The sequence below is a fragment of the Salvelinus alpinus genome, chromosome 8 (assembly GCF_045679555.1).
Source record: "Salvelinus alpinus chromosome 8, SLU_Salpinus.1, whole genome shotgun sequence".
Classification (NCBI taxonomy): Eukaryota; Metazoa; Chordata; class Actinopteri; order Salmoniformes; family Salmonidae; genus Salvelinus; species Salvelinus alpinus.
Window position 1 is genome coordinate 62,278,326 of NC_092093.1, and position 20,102 is coordinate 62,298,427.

The window sequence follows — 20,102 nt, forward strand, 5'->3', positions numbered from 1 at the left end:
GGACAGTCATGCTTGCTCTCTTAAAGCGGAAATCCTTAACTGGAGCTTAAGGTGTTCTCCCTGCCACAGTTTCAGTAAAAAGCTGAGGGATGAGGCTGGAGAAATACAACCACTCTCAAACCATCGACTACGCTATGGATGCAAGGACCATCCATGATATCAAAATGATCGTTTTAACCACATTTTTTGGCTATACAGTGGTTCTTTACATTTACTTTGTTTACAAACATTGGAGTAAAACAAGCTTATATTTTGGGTTCTGATGGGGTACGACAGTTGAACTAAGCTCACGGGGCATTTATACGTTATATTCTTCAAGAATCAATGGGTACATATTCATCAGTACAAAAAATGTATGTAGTAACTAAGGAATGCCTCTTTAATAGATGAACTTCCCGTTGAAGTGGGAAGTTTACATACACCTTAGCCAAATACATTTAAAATCAGTTTTTCACTATTCCTTACATTTAATCCTAGTTAAAAAAATACTGTCTTAGGTCAGTTAGTATCACCACTTTATTTTAAGAATGTGAAATGTCAGAATAATAGAGAGAATTATTTATTTCAGCTTTTATTTCTTTCATCACATTCCCAGTGGGACAGAAGTTTACATACACTCAATTAGTATTTGGTAGCATTGCCTTTAAAGCTTCCGACAATAAGTTGGGTGAATTTTGGCCCATTCCTCCTGACAGAGCTGGTGTAACTGAGTCAGGTTTGGAGGCCTCCTTGCTCGCACATGCTTTTTCAGTTCTGCCCACACATTTTTCCGGGATTGAGGTCAGGGCTTTGTGATGGCCACTCCAATACCTTGACTTTGTTGTCCTTAAGCCATTTTGCCACAACTTTGGAAGTATGCTTGGGTTCATTGTCCATTTGGAAGACCCATTTGCGACCACACTTTAACTTCCTGTCCGATGTCTTGAGATGTTGCTTCAATATAACCACACAATTTTCCCTCATGATGCCATCTATTTTGTGAAGTGCACCAGTCCCTCCTGCAGCAAAGCACCCCCACAGCATGATGCTGCCACCCCCGTGCTTCACAGTTGGGATAATGTTCTTCGGCTTGCAAGCATCCCCCTTTTCCTCCAAACATAACGATGGAAATTTTGGCCAAACAGTTCTATTTTTGTTTCATCAGACCAGAGGACATTTCTACAAAAAGTATGATCTTTGTCCCCATGTGCAGTTGCAAACCGTAGTCTGGCTTTTTTATGGTGGTTTTGTAGCAGTGGCTTCATCCTTGCTGAGCGGTCTTTCAGGTTATGTCGATATAGGATTCGTTTTACTGTGAATATAGATACTTTTGTACCTGTTTCCTCCAGCATCTTCACAAGGTCCTTTGCTGTTGTTCTGGGATTGATTTGCACTTTTCGCACCAAAGTACGTTCATCTCTAGGAGACAGAATGCATCTCCTTCCTGAGCGGTATGACAGCTGCGTGGTCCATGGTGTTTATATTTGCGTACTATTGTTTGATGAACTGCTACATTACTGTACCAAAAACCGGTAGGGCAACGCTGAGCGAAGAGAACCATGCTGCTCAACATTCACACCAGTTTCCTCTCTATTGAACATGAATGTAGCTGCACTGAGTAAAGGAATGGTTGTTGAAGTATTGAAGGTGCATATAGTTGTCTTTCCTGTTCAGCAGGTACAGGGGATGCATTTGGTTCCGTGGGAGGGGAAGTGGAAGGACTCCATGCTGTATAAACTCTGACTGACCAAGGACCGACTGTAGCGCCATAACAGGTGTTGTTTTTGTACCTTCTTTCCCTTTGTTTAATTTCCTATTTGATCACTTTACTACAAATCTACAGCTTTATGTAAATATTTCAGAATAAATATGTTATTATGTCAAACTTCAGTCTGTTCTTTTCCTTGTGCATTTGATGTGCTGCATTCAGGTGTACATATGGACGCAGTAAACATTATCCCCTAGTGGTGGAGTTGTGCAGTGTCTTGGCAAAGAAGATCTTCCATTCAACACACACACACACACACACACTGTACTGATTGTAACAGTCCAGTCTGTGCAACAATGGCATTCCAGTGCCCAGCAGACATCCAGGCAATACCGGTCTCTTCCCCTGACCGACCCTGACTCACCCTGACCCACTGTTGTTGTCTCTGTGTTGTGTAAAGGCACGTGGTTGCAGAAAGTATACATCAGCGTGAACGTGAGGTGAGTGGTGTGAGGCTGAGGGGTGATATTCCACCACATGGTGAAAGATGGATATACCCTGCAGTGTAGACCCCTAGTAATTGGCACATTGCCTGCCCTTCAGTCTATACCTGCCACAACTACCACCCCTCTCTTAGTTTCTGTGCTGACTTTGCCCTTGACAACACTTGGTTATCGTGAGTCTTTTACAGGATGAGGAGGTGAGCCATCGCCCAGTGGTGGAGTTCGTTGGATGGTGTGACTGCTCCTACTTAGAACTTGATGTCAATAAAACCAAGGATATGGCTATTGATTTCCAGAGTAGCTCACTGCCTCCAATACAGGCTGATAGATGGTGAGCCAGTTGATACCGTTGATCGATGTGAATATCTTGGCACTTTCCTTGACAGAAAACTGAGTTTTGAGACCAATGTGGATGCTATCTGTGCAAAGGAATATCAATGCTTGTTCTTCCTGAGGAAACTCTGCCGTTTCAGAGTGGATAAGACCCTGATGACCATCTTTTACAGATTGTTCATTGATTCCATTTTAACATTCAATATCATCTGCTGTTTTGGTAAACTAACTTGGAGTAAGAACAGGCTGGATAACATTATGAAAGTAGCAGGATCGTTGGTAGGCAAGGCCGGGCGGTCTTATTTGGGGCCTCAGGGCACCAACCTCCAGGGGGCCCCCAAACATTTAGTCATGAGGCTGAGTGGACATTTTGCAGTTTTAAACCTAATTTCCTGCAATTCTACACATTTTACCATTGCTTATGATGTGTTCCTATGTGACCAACCGGCTCGATTTGGTCTTATGTTGCAACATTTGAGATTTGTGTTTTTTTTACATTGGATAAAAGTAGAGACTCAGAGATAGAAAATGGTATGTTATACACTACAGTTGAGGAACAATGGGAAAGTAACTCTGCTTTGAAAGTTGATAAATTTGTAACCCCACTTTTGAGAAAATTGCCTTTGAATGTTTGGGACACCTACTGGACAGCTGTTCTTTGTCTACACCCATTCAGCATCGTTCACACCCTCTTAAGCCTTAGGCCCACCCATCTCTTTAAGGATTCACATGTGAGGACGTGCTAAACAGAGTGAGTACAGTAGTGTACTGAAAACCAAAGATTTCAAGACGAAAGGCTGGTTTATATTACTTCTATCGACATGTCCATATAGAGTTGTCGCAGTGACATCATGAACATTGTCGTCCAACATGAAACTTGATGTTGTTGTTATGAAAAAATATAAACACAAACATGACAGGCTGAATGTCATCAGCAGCCTGGTGTTCCAAAATAGCATAACTGGTGTATTTTAACACCAATTAACCCATCTGTTTAAAAAATAATTTAGTATATGTCAATCAAGCAAACCAGGCAACTAAAAGCAACTTTCTAAACATTAGCTAACATATATAGCTGACAACGTCTTAACATTTGCTCATTTGTATTCATTATTACAGGAAAATAAACTCACAACAAGATCATTATTTATAAGTTCATGGTGAGATAATTACAGAAAATAGCTTAAGGTTGTGAGCGTGACGAAATAAAAGCAGGGCATTCTACAGGAGAATTTAAAAACTTGCACACTGTCTTGTTGTCCTAACATTATATCCTAATTTGACTTTGGTGCAGGTCATGTTGTTCCTCACATTACAGTCTCACACTATATCAAATAAAATCAAAGTTTATTTGTCACATGCACAGGATACAGACGGTGTAAATGGTACAGTGAAATGGTTACTTGCATAGTGGAGTCTTGGTTAGACATGTAGGTAGGTAGGTAGCTAGTAACGTTATGAACCATAATCCCAACTCATAACGTTACTGAATCTACAGGTAGCTAAAGCTAACCAAGTAGGTTTAATGTTAGCTAAAGCTAACCAAGTTGGTTTAATGTTAGCTTGACAGCTAACGTTAGGCTATAACTAGCAATGCAAATGGCTCTGGGATACAAATAATATTACTTCACAGATCATTCACATAACATTAGCTAGCTTACAGTACACTTTAACTTGCAATGAAAATGACTTTCTGACAAAAATAGAAACATATAACATCAGAAAATGTAGCTAGTTAGACTCTCTTACCCGTCCGTATACATGGATGAACGCTTCTCCCTCTCTGTCACAGATGCCATGGTTGCCTTTAGTTTGAAGATGTAATCCGGAGATAGGTGTTTTATACAACAGCCTTTGTGTGTTCTCTTTTTGAATCCCTCCGAATATTTGCAATCAAACGCCTGAATTTCTCCTTAGCTATCATACTCTGCTTCCACCGGGCATTCCACTGATTTCAAAACTCTGTCCTCCAGAAAGTGAAGAGTGGAGAGCATTAGCAACATTGTCACAGTTCTTCGTGATATCTTTCAAAAAAGCTGCGTTAGAAAGGATTACCTACATATACTGAGCAGCTCATGTTATGGACAGAAGCATGCTACATGGCAGACCAATCCGAACTCATCTCTCGGCATGTCCAGCCCATCCATTATCTCAGCCAATCATGGCTAGCGAGAAGGTTCCTGACTTTTTCCGTGGCTAAACCAACTAAGGTCGTGATATAACAATTTTGTTTGTATTTACATATGGCATACAAGTTTGTTTATTTAGGCACATGAAAGTTCACATGTTTCAGAAGGCATTTCTGGCAAAAAATGCATTTTGATGTTTACGTTCAAATGCCTCCTGTGAAGTAGTGATACACGACATACGCCTAGTTTCCTGAAATGAGTCAAATATGCTATCTTGGGGGCCCCCCCAAAATAAAGAAATACTGTTTATTTTTTGGGGGGGTGGTTAGGGGCTACCTGGAGGTTGGGTATGTGCCCTGCATGCCCGTTTGGTAATCCGGCCCTGTTGGTAGGAACTTAACTGGCCTTTTCTCACCTGTATCAGACACAAGGCATATGCATGGCGCAATCCAAGTGTGACTCCCACCATCCCTTGTTTGATTAATTCATGTTGATTCTCTCAGGGTGCAGATATAGACTCCCCAACTTTAAAACAAATTGGTCTAATCGCTCCTTCGTGCCAGCTGCTATCAGCTTTCTCAATAAGCTGTAGTAGTTTCGGTAGTTGTGCACGTACAGAGCCTTGCAAAAGTATTCAGACCCCTTGGATTTCTTCACATTTTATTGTTACAAGGTGGGCTTAACATTTATTTAATTGTAATTTTTTCATCAATCTACAACAAAATACTCTGTAATGTCAAAGTGGAAGACAAATTGTATATGTTTTGAAAGATAAATAAAAATGCATTACTTTTAAATATAGTTGTAGCATAAGTATTCAGCCCCTTTGTTTAGGCAAGCATCAATTAGTTCAGGAGTCAAATTTTACTTTACAAATCACATAATAAGTTACATGGACTCACTCTGTGCGGCAGGTAGCCTAGTGGTTAAGAGTGTTGGGCCAGTAACCGAAAGGTCGCTGGTTTGAATTCCTGAGCTGACATGGTGAGAAATCTGTTGATGTGCTTTTGAGCAAGGCACTTAACCCTAATTGCTCTAGGTTCAATAATGGCTGATCCCTGGCCGTGACCTCACTCTCTGAGTGTGTCTCAGGGGGAGTGGGATATGCAAAAAAAAATACAATTTTGACATGATTTTTTAAGGACTAAACCTTCCTCTGTCCCCCATGCATACAACATCTGTAAGGTCCCCCCAGTCAAATGTTGAATTTCAAGCACAGATTCAACTACAAAGACCAGGGAGCATTTTGAAGGCCTCATAAAGAAGAACAATGGTAGATGGTTAACAATAACAAATCAGACATTGAATATCTCTTTAAGCATGGTCAAGTTAATAATTATGCTGTGGATTATATATTAAACCACCCAGACACATCAAAGACACAGTCGTCCTTCTGAACTGACTTGCTGAACAGGAATTAAACTGCTCAGGGATGTTACCATGAGGCCGTTGGTGATCTTAAAACAGCTACAGAGTTGTCTGTGATGGTAGAAAACTGAGGATGGATCAACAACATTGTAGTGACTCCACAATAATGACCTAAATGACAGAGTGAAAACAAGAATACAATGCATTTTGTATGCAACAAGGCACTAAAGTAATACTGCAACAAAAAAAACACAACAAAGGAATACTATTTTTGTCCTAAATGCAAAGCCTTACGTTTAGGGCAAATACAACACAACACATCACTGAGTAACTGCCTCCTTATTTTCAAGCTTGGTGGTGACTGCATCATGGTATGGGTATGCTTGACATTGGCAAATCCTGGGGAGTTTTTCAGGATAAAAACTAATGGGATAGAGCTAAGAACAGAAATAATCCTAGAGGAAAACCTGCTTCAGTCGGCTTTACACCAGAGACTGGTAGAGAAATTCACCTTTCAGCAGGACAATAACCTGAAACACAAGGCCAAATCTACACGGGGGTTGCTTACCAAGAAGACCGGAACATTCACTGAGTGGCCAAGTTACAGTTTTGACTTAAATCTCCTTGAAAATCTATGGTAAGACTTGAAAATTGCTGTCTAGCCATGATCCCCAAAACCTTAACAGAGCTTGAAGAATTTTGAAAAGAATAATTGCAAATATTGCATAATCCAGGTGTGCGAAGCTCTTATAGGCTTACCCAAGAAGACTCACAGCTGTAGTCAATGCCAAAGGTGTTTCTAACATGTATTAACTCAGGGAGCTGAATACTTATGCAACGATTATATTTCAATTATTTTATTTCTATTAGTCTTTTTTTTTTTTTATCAAATTTTTCTTCTACTGACATTAGAGTACTTTGTGTAGATTGCTGACCAAAAAAATGACAATTTAATATATGTTAATCCCACTTTGTAACACAATAAAATGTGAAGAAATCCAAGGGGTCTGAATACTTTTGCAAGGCTCTGTATTGCAGTATATGCTATATTGTTTTGTGTATATTTATTGTCATGTGTTCAATGTGTTTTTACTACGTGCCCCCAGGGGATAATAAAGACTGCTCTACTACTGCTCTCAAGCTTGTGTGAGGGAAACCCATTGAAGAATATACTAAGGGCTTATGACAACCTAGGTCGGCATTAGGCAGCCCGCAGGCCAAAACGGTTCCGCAACTTATTTTTTTGTCTCCCCAAGAAGATTATATTAACAATTAATAAAAAATACAAAAAATAATTCAGGAAATCTGTTTCAAGTATTCCCATTAATAAAAAAAAATACGTGATGGTGTCTCAATGTAATCAAGGTATGAAATGATTGTTATTTTCAAGTACAGTCTCTTTCTGGACTTAGTTGTGGTCAATTTGCAGTGTACAAATTATTATAATTATGTTCTGGCCCCCCGACCATCCTGTCCGACAAAAATCGTTCCGTGACTGAATCTAGTTGCCTACCCCTGACCTTTTGAGCTTTAGATTTGAGCTATGCAAGTCAAGATATTGGAGGGATGCATACGTGCTGATTGGAGTCCCCATGGCCCATATGGAGAATAGGAGTAGTAGTAGTAGTAGTAGTAGTAGTAGGCCTACTGACATAGTTTGAGAACAGTATGTTGTATGACCAACTGTAAAATGGGTGGTACAAGAACGTCACTGGGCCTGGGAGAATCACATGGTTGCGTGCCCACCATGTGAGGAGGGATCAAATGTCTTTTCCACCCACAGAGACACACGCATACATTCCACCTCCTTGGACTGTATGTTCCACGTCTGCCACTCCCCTCCTAGAATGCTTGCTGATCCTAGACCAGTTGACACAGTGAATGGGCATATAATAAGACAGTAAAAACTGAGCACAGAACAGTCCAAACTGTGGCTGCTGGTTTTGAAATACAGCCCAGTTCATCCACTCTCATGCGGGTCAAAGGCCAGGCAGAGTGGTTCTTATTTCGCTCCTCAGTTTTAACAGCCGCTGTTCTTGAATAGGCCAGAATCGGTCACTGGGGGCGGGGAGAAGATATGACATCACAGACTTAGACCAGGTCTGTCCTATGTCCTGGTTGTCAGGGTAAGGTGGAGACAGAACGACCAAAGACAGACTGACTGACTGACAGGGATATACAGAGAGAACCCTTGTGCTTTTACTGACCACTGATTGACCATTGGCTAGTGGCTACATCCACAGAGAGGATACCGTTCTCTGGTGAGTGTTGAGTTGTTTCACTGTGATTTAATTGTAGGAGTGAAGGTCTCATAGGAAAGGCATGGACTAGACTGGAGGGTTATAGAGGTTATGCAGTGTGCTGTCATGTCCCTGGTCAGACCAGAGCACTGTTAGGCATGCTGAAAATGTCTGATTTCAGCTAACCAAGACATGTAACACAGGGTAACAGAGGACTGGGCCTGTAACTTATGTAAACATAATTGTTATAAAGGATATGCCTTATTTATACCAGAGTACCAGTGGAATAATCAATGTAATAATTATGTAGCATGTAAATACACACAGTTACCCTAGAGTAGTAACTATGCAATGTTACATTTTTCTTAGGACTGTTTAAATCGAACGCATTTGACGATCAGTCAAATATTTTCAGAGGAGCATTGTACTACTGACGTGTGACCTGAATAATTGCAAACTTGTCATAATCCGCAGTGTTTCTCACAGGAGTTATTTAGGACAAGGAGGAGTCAGGTTAGGATGTTGACATTGAAGGGAATGGTTTGATATTGATGTGTGCAGGGGGATGGGTGGGAGTGTTGTCGTGGTACCCAAGAACATACGCATATCCAGGTACTTTCCGCAGGTGCTGGAATTGTAGGCGAACTCATGGAAAACAGAAAAGAAAACGCTGCACACTGTTGCTCATGCTCCCAGGTGATATTTATTTACAACAACGTTTCGACCCCTAGGTTTTCATCAGGCATCCATATCCCAGGTGAGGGTGGAAGGTCCTATATATAGGGGCAGTACTCAGTGACATCACTTCCTGAAATAGGAGGTAAAAAATTAATAACAGTTTCACAATAAACATTCAATGTATCAGAATATATGATCATACACAGGGAATGTGATCAATATTTACAGTAATATGCATACACATACCAATATTCAATTAGGATGAAAAAAAACACACAATTCTGACATTGAAACTATAAAAACCTTTTAAAGAAAAGTGGGACATGACCCTGGGGTGGGGATGTGGCATCCATTGTGTATACATTTGGCCAGGCAGTAAGAGTAACACTACACTCCTGGGTGGGAAGAGGAGGGCTGGGATGTCCCAATTGAGAGCACACAGCGTGCTGTGCCACAGAGGAATTTGTAGGCCTTTCGGTGCTGTGCAATTCTGGAAAGCAATGTAAAGAGCAAAAATAGAATGTCTGCCAACACGCCTCTCCTTTTTCAGTCTCCATGGCAATAATATTAATCCTTCAATGAAATGGTCATGTTTTTAACCTTTGAGCATTGAAAATCACTTCCCTAATGGTTTTGTTATTATCTATAATTATCTTTTACAAATAATTTGTGTCACAAGTGTTCTCCACCCCAGCTATTTGGTCAGAGTATTCCAGCCTATGTAAGTACCTAGCTACTTAGAAAACAACAGCCCCAGAATTCCCATGTGAATCAATTACTAGAATTTGAATAGTATGAAAACTGTTTGAGTTTGAACACTTCTCTATCCATCATCTCAGGCACCCAGAACCAAATCCCACATGCATTAGTCTGTTACGAGAGACCATCATCTAGTGTCGGGGAAGTAAATAACAGATTAGAATTAAAAGGGCATATTTGTAAACAATGGAAAAAAGTTTATATTTTGTTTTCTGATTGACAGTCGAACTAAACCACATGAGACATTTATAAGTTTGATTCTTTAAGAATCAATGGCTATATCATTAGTCGAAAAGTACAGGACTGGATGTAGGCCTACAAATCCCAGATTGCCCATTGTTCACATTTTTTTCTCTCACAGGCCTCATGCTCAGAAGCTAGCTAAAGTGAAGGGCTGGAATGGAATAATAGAAGGGTATCAAACATATGGAAACCACATGTTTGACTCAGCTCCATGTATTCCATTCCAGCCGTTACAATGAGCCCGTCCTGGTGGCTTCGCCTCTCCCTGTCTGGTATTAAATACCACAAGTCTAAACGAGGCGTGAAAACCTCCTTATAAAAACATTGACTGTTGTAGCCCAACCGGCCGCCAGAGAGCGCTACTATTCCATAAACCAAGTAAAATGAAAAATAGCACCATCTCCCGGCAGGTTGGGCAATGACGTTGGAGGGGGGTGTTTGTCTCTGACTGTAGCCATCCATAATCTTTGTGTGGCCGAAAAGTTGTTTGAGAAAATCACAGCCTGTTGAAGACCTGGAACTGACAAAACGACGGTTTGGTCGCGCGTTTTCGGTGGTTATGGTAAGACATAATGACAAAACTGTTTTGAATCCAGTTTATGTCACTGAAAGAAAGTTTGACTAATAGTGTAAAAGATTTAACTCCGGGTCTTTGACTTGTGCACACATGTATGTAGTGTGTCTTCTCCAGTGCAACGATGTTCGCATACCGCGTGCGTGCGCTCGTTGCAACAATAATACTGGTTTTGGCAAGTACTGTACAAGCTCGTGTGGTGTGCATTGGTGGTTTCACACTTCAAACTAACCAACCACTCTTCGTTCTTTCTCCTTTGCGTTCTCTTAAATTTCACAGAATATTTCGTGGGCTATCAGCGGAACAGAGTGTGAGCTCCAGAAACCGAACATGACTGAAAATGGACTTGGGAACCGGGTGCTTAACATGGACACCATGAACCCGAATGTAAAGCGGGTTGAGTATGCTGTCCGTGGTCCAATCGTGCAACGCGCAGTGCAGATTGAAAAGGAGCTCAAAGAGGTACAGTAAGTGTGTACTGTTGGACAGAGATCGAGATTTGCATGTGGCTGGCCTTTTTCTTGAGAAATGGGACAGCCCAGGTGACATGTAGCAAATTACCAGATGTCAGTGGGAAGCTGACGATTAACCAACCTAATGTAGCAGGCGTAAAATAAACTTTGCCGTAAACCATGATCGGACTGGGATGAGTAAAGATTAAAAGTTAAACCCACTGGGTTCCTCAGAAGCGTCACTTACACGCAGAATGAGTTGGGACATAGGCTATGTCAGACTTTCAGTCAACCTATTTACTAACTTTTCATGCATTGAGTGTGCACAAACACTGTCAAACAGTATAGAGCTGTGTGATGATAGTGCACTCTGGTGACATTGGTGATCCTATGATACGTGCCATTCTTTCCTTAGAGAACACACAAGTATGCAAAGGATACTGATCTTTATGAGGGACTGCCCTGAAACTAATGCTCACTCTTTTGGAGAAGCTGACCCTGAACCACAACATTGTTTTAAAGGCAGTGGTTTCAAACCTTTTTCTGGTACTGTACCACCAACTGATTTTTGCTTTGCCCGGAGTATCCCTGAAGTATGAGTGATGATTGGCTGAGAGAAATTGATGATAAAAAAATTGTGGTACTGTTTTTTTGGACTTCAGTGCGGCTTTTGACATTATCGACCATAGTCTGCTGCTGGAAAAACGTATGTGTAATGGCTTTACACCCCGTGCTATTTTGTGGATAAAGAGTTACCGGTCTAACAGAACACCGAGGGTGTTCTTTAATGGAAACCTCTCCAACATAATCCAGGTAGAATCAGGAATTTCCCAGGGCAGCTGTCTAGGTCCCTTTTTTCAATCTTTACTAATTACATTTGAGTAAAGCCAGTGTGTCTATGCATGCGGATGGCTCAACACTATCCATGTCCACTACTACAGTGAGTGAAATCAATGCAACACTTAACAAAGAGCTGCAGTTCGTTTCAGAATGGCTGGCGAGGAATTAGTTAGTCCTAAATATTTAAAAAACTAAAAGCATTGTATTTGGGACAGATCATTCACTAAACCCCAAACCTCAAGTAAATCTTGTAATAAATAATGTGGAAATTGAGCAAGTTGAGGTGACCAAACTGCTTGGAGTAACCCTGGATTGTAAACTGTCTGTCATAGTCAAAACATGTTGATACAACAGTAGCTAAGATGGGGGAGAAGTCTGTCCATAATTAAAGCGCTGCTCTGCCTAGGTTTGTCGCACCTGGACTACTTTTCAATCGTGTGGTCAGGTGCCACAAAGAGGGACCTCGGAAAATTACAATTGGCTCCGAATAGGGCAGCATGGCTGGCCCTTAAATATACACAGAGAGTTAATATTAGTGGAGGAGAGATTGACTTCATCACCACTTGTTTTTGTAAGAAGTGTTGACATGCTGAATGCACCGAGGTGTCTGTTTAAACTACTAGCACACAGCTCAACACGAATGCATACCCCACATGACATGCCACCAGAGGTCTCTTCACAACCCCCAAATCAAGAACAGACTATGGGAGGTGCACAGTACTACATAGAGCCATGACTACATGGAACTCTATTCCAAATCAGGTAACTGATGCAAGCAGTAGATTCAGATTTTAAAAAACAGATCAAAAATACACCTTATGGAACAGCGGGGACTGTGAAGAGACACACTCGTACACATGGATGTTGTATTGTAGATATGTGGCAGTAAAGTATTGGCCTGAGGGAACACACTTAATGTGTTGTGAAAAGTGTTATGAAATGTAATATTTTAAATTGTATATAGTTGCCTTAATGTTGCTGGACCCCAGGAAGAGTAGCTGCTGCCTTGGCAGGAAATAATGGGGATCCTTAATAAATACAAATACCCCTGAAGTACCCCTCATGTACATTTTACCAGAAGGTCTATTGTCTCAGAAGTCTTCTCAAGTACCTTCCTGGATAGGCCATGTACCTCCAGGGGTCTTCGTCGTTCACTCCTAAGGCCTGAGGTGGGGATGGTTACCAAACTAGAGTGGATTGATTCAGAGTAGAATTGAGTATACACCCTCCCTCTCTTTTGTCTGTGAATTGTCTCCTTCACTTGGGCTAGTCTGAAGCCATGTGGAGCAGTTGACTGGGCACTGTGCCAACAGCTAAACCCTGTCGAGCAGGTGCCCATTGTGACATCACCACCCCTATGCTTCTCTTTGAGGAGCGCCATACTGTAGGGTGCTCAGGTTTTGCAGAAAGTAAAGTTATGTCTAAAGTTCAACACCACAATATCCCCAACAGTTTTCTCCCTCCCTCCAGACATACTTTATGTGTAATATCCTTTCCATGTTTCAGTTATAACAGGGTTCAAAGAATACAATGATTGCCTAATTTTAATGTTGAGATTCAACTTGACAAATGTTATTGGATATGTTATAGAAGCTAACTAGGATTCACATGGAGTGGGATATGCCCATCCCATTGGCTGGTATGCTGAGAGACTTCCTGTCAGGGCACTGGGCAGTGACACTTACTGATAACTCAGCAAAACCTATGGGACTAAGGTCAGTCTGGTTTGAAGTGGAATGGCTGATACATTCACCTCAGACTGGTCAGTCATTTATTCCTAGGCTGCATCCAAAGACTGGTATACAGTGATTGGGTTTGGAATTTTATAGCCTACTTTCCAGGAAAAAAAAGCAAATTTCATAAAACTGAAGTATTAGGTCAATATAATTGGGCCAATTTGTTTTGGTCAGTGCTATCTGGAATCCTTGGTACATTCCTACCTTAACCCCTACCATTACCCTACCCGAACCTTAACCCCTACCATTACCCTAACCCTTACCGAACCTAACCACTACCATTAGCCTAACCCTTACCGAACCTTAACCCCTACCATTAGCCTAACCCTTACCGAACCTTAACCCCTACCATTAGCCAAACCCTTACCAAACCTTAACCCTTACCGAACCTTAACCCCTACCATTAGCCTAACCCTTACCATTAGCCAAACCCTTACCGAACCTTAACCCCTACCATTAGCCAAACCCTTACCAAACCTTAACCCTTACCGTAACCATTTTAAATATCAACTTCAATGGGGTAGTGTCTCAAGGATTCCGAATAGCACGTACCAATTTGTTTTGGGGCTAGCTAGTAGCTATGCCTGTGTGTCTGGTTGGCACAACAAGGGTCTTTTCATGATGGTGATCAATGAGAGTGCTTAGTTTAGCCTCAATGAGGTTTCTATGGCGACCTACCTCCATTCCCAGGCTTTGCTGGGAAGAACTGAAAATAACATTTTATCAAATGCCCTTATCCAGAGTGTCTCACAGCAGGAGCACATAACAAGGGGATTAAAGCATACAAATGTAAGGCACGGGTGTATGTCACTTTTGATACATTTGTCTAGAACTTGCAATTCATGCATTTCACTGATAAAGCTATAGTGAATAGAGTTGTGTCCTGGTCTCAATTGGCCGGTCCAGAGCCCTGTTGTCAGTGCCTGGTGCTGAACAGGAGAACACAGAGCTGACCGGTGGGGGGGGGCAGTTCTCACACAGCGAACAGCACACTCATTGTTCGACTCAAGCGAGGGATGAGACCAAGAAGGGAAGAGCTTTGCGTCCCTTCTCGGACCTTCCCGGTCAGATCAGACCTGTATGGTCGTTAGAATGAGGTGAATCACAGTAGGTTAACATACTAGGGATGTTGACCAGAGACAATGAACAGCCAGATAACAGCCAGTTTCTGTTACTTAACTGAAACAATGGAAATGGGAAAAAAAAACTTTTTTACATACCTTGGTTGCCATAACATTGAAGAACTCCGACGGCGCATGATTAATTCTGAGAATCGCCCCTCACCAAAAGATAACTTTCTATCCTCTGTAGTCTACCCAGGCCCTGATCTCCCCTCTGTAACCCCTGTGCCAGGCTGACTCTGTGCCAGGCCTAATCTATACAGAAGCTGGGGGCACAGGACTGCTAATGAGAGCGGAGGACTGGCATGGGGGATTGGGACTGTGCGATGAGGGAATGAACCAGTCTGATTTGATTTACATGCAGCCAATGTCAGCTGATCTGAACGGAATGAGCAGCTGATCTTTCATTATGCATGTGCCGTGTGTCCCGTTCTAAGAATCCTGAGAAGTGTTTTGGATGTGAAACGCAAGTTATTTAAAGGGACAATTAATAACAAAAAGTCTGTTTTGGTAAAAAGCTGAGGGATGGGCTTGGAGAAGTGTAACCACTCTCAAATATATAGACAGAGCTATGGATGCAAGGACTAACCGTCGATGATAACAACATTAGTGTTTAACCATGTTTTGAGGCTATACACTGTTTACATTTTACAATGTTTACAAACATTGGAGTAAAACAGGCTTCTATTTTGGGTTCTGATGGGGTACACCAGTTGAACTAAGCTATTAGGCAAGTCCAACAATGTATGTAGCTGCAGATTGCCTCTTTTAAATGATTATTACTGGTGGTTTTGGATTGTTGTGGCATTCAGCTCCAGTGTCTTTCTCTGTTTGTAAAATGGAATACCTGCTGTCCCTGCCTGAGCACACTGATGTCCCAGCAGTACAAACACAGCTGGGTGTCCCCCTCTCCCTTCCATTTTGATTGGCAGAAATCACGAGACGCCCCCTGATATTGACCTACAGGAGGAAAGCAGGAAGTTATCCTGTGGGTTTAGGTTTCAGTTGGGGGAACGAACAGAGTGCCTGTTTAGCTACACAACAAGGAAAGCAGTGTCATCTACAGTATAGCCATTCCCATACCAAGATGGCTGATGTGAAGACGGAGCACTCAGACAGTATGTGCAGCATAGAGGTCACAACCTAATATTAACAGTTAAAAGAAAGCCTATGTAGTGTGTAGCTTTGATGACACCTCAGGGGACTACAAAAGTTTAAAGAAAGTTAAACTCCAAATCGCACTAATCCAGGTGCTGTACAGTAAAACCATAGGGGGGTGTATTCAGGGACTTATCACATTACGCTGTTCAATGACTACTAGGTCTACCACATCTACCAGGCTACGCAAAGAACATGTTGTCATTGTCGCGTTACTGTTTCCACTCTAGGTCTTGTCCGTCTAGTTTCTTGTATTGGCTACAAGCCTGAATGTTGTTTATCAAGCCTTTGCATTGCAGGTGATATGCTCCCTGTTCTATTTTTTTTACCAGTGTCATGAGTTTGAATGAAATTCTGATTATAAGAACTGGAGAGGGCTATGGAGTAGGCTTGAGCAGGGACAGAATGACAGGGAGAAAAAAGAGAGGGCAAGCGGCATTGGCACAGCAACAGCCCTATTGTTGACCCAGATCTCTCCTGCCCTCCCCAGTCTACACACAGTGGGAGTATCACAGCTGTCTCCAGTCCCTCTCTATAACATGCTGTTGGCTTCCAGGATTATACAAAGTCCAATGGTTGAATAGGCAGGGATTTTAAACCAAGTTTAGAGTTGTCATACTCAGAGGTTGGCGCGTAAGTATTACTACTGGGGATTGTCATGCACTAAATGTGACTGTTGTTTAATTATCATGATAACCATATCTGTGTAATAACTGCAACTCTCTCTGTTTCTGCAGGGGGTTGAGAAGCCTTTTACAGAGGTCATCAAGGCCAACATTGGTGATGCGCATGCCATGGGCCAGAAACCAATCACATTTCTCCGACAGGTCTGTTAATTGTTGTTCTAAAGCTGTGGTGTATTTTATATGGAAGTTTCCCATTATTATTATAGATGACTATTTACTATACATTACTACAACTTCTCTGTTCCCGTCAGGTTGTAGCGCTCTGCGCCTACCCAGATCTCCTAGAAGACGACAAGTTTCCAGAGGATGCTAAAAATAGAGCACGGCGCATCCTTCAGGCCTGTGGAGGGGGAAGTATAGGTGAAATAACTCTTACTGTAGGCTGTACTGTGTAAAAAAAAAGTTGTATATTAAAAATAAAATAAAAATAAAAAATGTTAAATATCCATTGAACTTTTATCTATTTCAGGTGCATACAGTGCTAGTCCAGGCATTGAGATCGTACGACAGGATGTGGCTAAATACATTGAGAAGCGGGACGGTGGCATCCCCAGTAACCCCGACAGCATCTACCTCTCCACCGGGGCCAGTGATGCCATAGTGGTAAAACTGATGATGGCTATAGTACTGAGTTCTTGACTTGTGCTCGCGTGACTAAAATGCTGATTACAACCAACTCTTTTAACTATTTACTGGATCAATAGATCATCTCTCAATGCTAAATCGGATCTTACGGCACATGACTCGCCCCTTGCATCCTTTCTACCTCCCTCACATCTCTCTCTCTCTATAGACCATGCTAAAGTTGTTGACGTCAGGCGAGGGGAAGAACCGTACAGGGGTGATGATCTCCATCCCTCAGTACCCCCTCTACTCTGCTGCTCTGGCTGAGCTGGCGGCTGTCCAGATCAGCTACTACCTGGACGAGGACAAGTGCTGGAGCCTGGACGTCGGTGAGCTAAGGAGGGCTGTGAAGGCAGCCAGGGAGCACTGTAAACCCCGCGCCCTCTGCATTATCAACCCTGGCAACCCCACAGGTATGTGGACACAAGTTTAGGGATCTGACTCACTTATTTTTAGACCATCTCTGTTCTGTTTAGAGAACTCTTGTCACCCTTCACTGTGATAGGTCAGGTCCAGAGCAGGCAGTGCATTGAAGATGTGATCCGATTTGCTGCTGAGGAGCACCTTTTCCTGATGGCTGATGAGGTAATTTAGTAATAATACAATCTCTTCTACCTGATCTTACCCTTTCTCCCCCTTCTCTAAGGTTTTTCTTCCAGACAAGATATTCAATACGTATCACTCCCTCCCTCTGTGGCTACCAGGTGTACCAGGATAATGTGTACGCGGAGGGTTGCCAGTTCCACTCCTTTAAGAAGGTTCTGTTTGAGATGGGACCAGAGTACTCCAGTGTTGTGGAGCTGGCCTCCTTCCACTCCACCTCCAAATGCTTCATGGGAGAGTAAGTCTGTAGCTACACACCCACGTATTCTCACAGATGGTGACTGACATAACTTGGCTCTATTAGGAAAAATGAACTTGACACGTCGTACGGTATGTGAATCAAGTATGTCAGTTACTGTACCATATGAATGTGTGTGTGTGTGTTCCTGTCATACAGGTGTGGTTTCAGAGGAGGGTACATGGAGGTGGTTAACATGGACCCTGAGGTGAAGTTGCAGCTGACTAAGCTGGTGTCTGTGCGGCTGTGCCCCCCCATCCCTGGGCAGGCCCTACTGGACCTGGTGGTCAATCCCCCTCAGCCTGACGAGCCTTCCTATGCCACCTTCATCAAGGTCAGCATACACATGACGTGGATGTTAGGATTCAGCCCTAAATGTCACATTAATATTATTACAGTGTAACAGGTGCTGTTCAGTAAAAATGTATGTACATTGTGTCACAATTTGTTAGTATTATCCTGATCTCTGACCACTTAACAGGAGCGTACTGCCAACCTGGATATCCTGGCTGAGAAGGCCAAGATGACAGAGCAGGTCCTCAACACGGTCCCAGGGATCCACTGTAACCCTGTCCAGGGAGCCATGTACACCTTCCCCCGCCTCTCACTGCCAGAGAAAGCCATCAACGCGGCAAAGGTATGTCTTTCCCTCCCCCTCTTTCACCCTCCCTCTCTGTTAATTGATCTCTCCTTTCCCTGCCTGTTTCTGATGCTCAGTTGTCTGATTCTTCCTATTCCAATCCCTTCTGTGTTGTTATTCAACCTTCTCTACCTCTGTGTAGGAGAAAGGCCAGGCTCCAGACATGTTCTACTGTATGAAGCTGCTGGAGGAGACTGGTATCTGCCTGGTTCCAGGTAGCGGCTTCGGGCAGAGAGATGGAACCTACCATTTCAGGTTAGACCGGTCGCCTGTCTAGCCTGGGTACCAGTCTGTTTAGCTATCATTCCACTCCTTGTCATGTCAAATGTTTTTCATGGCAAAGAGTGGAATGATAGCTAAACAGACTGGTACCCTGCCCCCAGTGATGTTCATGCTAAGAAAACACAATTTTTTTCTCTTTCTCACACTCTTTCTTTCTCTGTGTAGGATGACCATCTTACCTGCAACTGAAAAGCTGAAGGTTGTATTGGAAAAGATCAGGGAGTTTCATAAGCGGTTCACAGAGGAGTTCTCATAACCCCACTCACCTTCATCTCCCCTTCTCTTCCCAGTCTGGTCTGTAACAAAACCCCACCCCTCTTCCTAGTACGGTCCGATCTGTAACAAAACCCCACCCCTCTTCCTAGTCCGGTCTATAACAAAACCCCACCCCTCTTCCTGGTCCGGTCTGTAACAAAACCCCCCCCTCTTCCCAGTCCGGTCCAGTCTGTAACAAAACCCCACCCCTCTTCCCGGTCCAGTTTGTAACAAAACCCCACCCCTCTTCCCGGTCCGGTCTGTAACAAAACCCCACTCCTCTTCCCGGTCCGGTCCAGTCTGTAACAAAACCCCACCCCTCTTCCCAGTCCGGTCCAGTCTGTAACAAAACCCCACCCCTCTTCCCAGTCCGGTCTGTAACAAAACCCCACCCTTCCTCCTCAGGAACTGGATGGAGAGATGGTGAAAATATCTAACTGAAAGCGTGCCAGTGCGTTACCAACACACCCCCTGCTCGAGACTCTCCACTCTAGTGTCCTAGACTTGACATTAAAAGAGGAGCAATGTGTTAAGAAACTGCACTTTTTAGCATGGCATGCTGTTCTGTTTCAGCTAATTGTTTAAATCGTGTGTCAGACAGCATCTGCACAGTGTACATATGTGATAATGTTTTAGTCATTTTCAGTTCATGACTATAACTGATTGTCAGTTGAGGGTTTTACTTAGGCTGTAAAATAATTGGCAGAACATCTAGTTTTACAGGTTATACAGCTACATTATGATCAGTCGTACTAATATCAGTAAATAGTTGGCAGAGGTGTGCTTTTATTGCATTCCAGAGGGAGTGCAATGGCTGTTGCGTTGAAAAGGATACTGTGAACTACTGTGTGTACGATGAACACTCTGAATGTAGCTACAGTATTTAATAACCATGTTGATTTTATCTTGAATTGTAAAAATATAAATTAAAGTGTAATTTCTATGTCTTGGTT

At 42.6% G+C, this 20,102-nt stretch overlaps 1 protein-coding gene across 3 annotated transcripts; it reads left to right on the forward strand.

Annotated features, from left to right (window-relative positions):
• The first annotated feature begins 8,157 nt into the window (after positions 1-8,157).
• Positions 8,158-20,096, forward strand: LOC139583403 (alanine aminotransferase 2-like). Of its 3 annotated transcripts, none has more exons than XM_071414454.1 (12): positions 8,158-8,281; positions 10,794-10,976; positions 16,559-16,648; positions 16,759-16,867; positions 16,977-17,110; positions 17,301-17,544; positions 17,637-17,716; positions 17,836-17,972; positions 18,132-18,306; positions 18,454-18,609; positions 18,755-18,867; positions 19,060-20,096. In XM_071414454.1, the coding sequence occupies exons 2-12, from the start codon at positions 10,845-10,847 to the stop codon at positions 19,148-19,150; spliced, it is 1,461 nt and encodes a 486-aa protein (XP_071270555.1). In that variant the 5' UTR covers positions 8,158-8,281; positions 10,794-10,844; the 3' UTR covers positions 19,151-20,096. The 3 variants fall into 3 exon arrangements, with proteins under 3 accessions (XP_071270555.1, XP_071270554.1, XP_071270557.1); XM_071414453.1 differs by lacking the exon at positions 8,158-8,281 and adding an exon at positions 10,345-10,502; XM_071414456.1 differs by lacking the exons at positions 8,158-8,281; positions 10,794-10,976 and adding an exon at positions 16,318-16,454.
• Positions 20,097-20,102: the final 6 nt, after the last annotated feature.

Excerpts from the sequence above, each read along its gene's own strand:
- LOC139583403 (XM_071414453.1), top strand. Across the intron at positions 10,977-16,558 it reads TTGAAAAGGAGCTCAAAGAG|GGGGTTGAGAAGCCTTTTAC; the intron begins GTACAGTAAGTG and ends CTGTTTCTGCAG. Across the intron at positions 16,649-16,758 it reads CAATCACATTTCTCCGACAG|GTTGTAGCGCTCTGCGCCTA; the intron begins GTCTGTTAATTG and ends TGTTCCCGTCAG.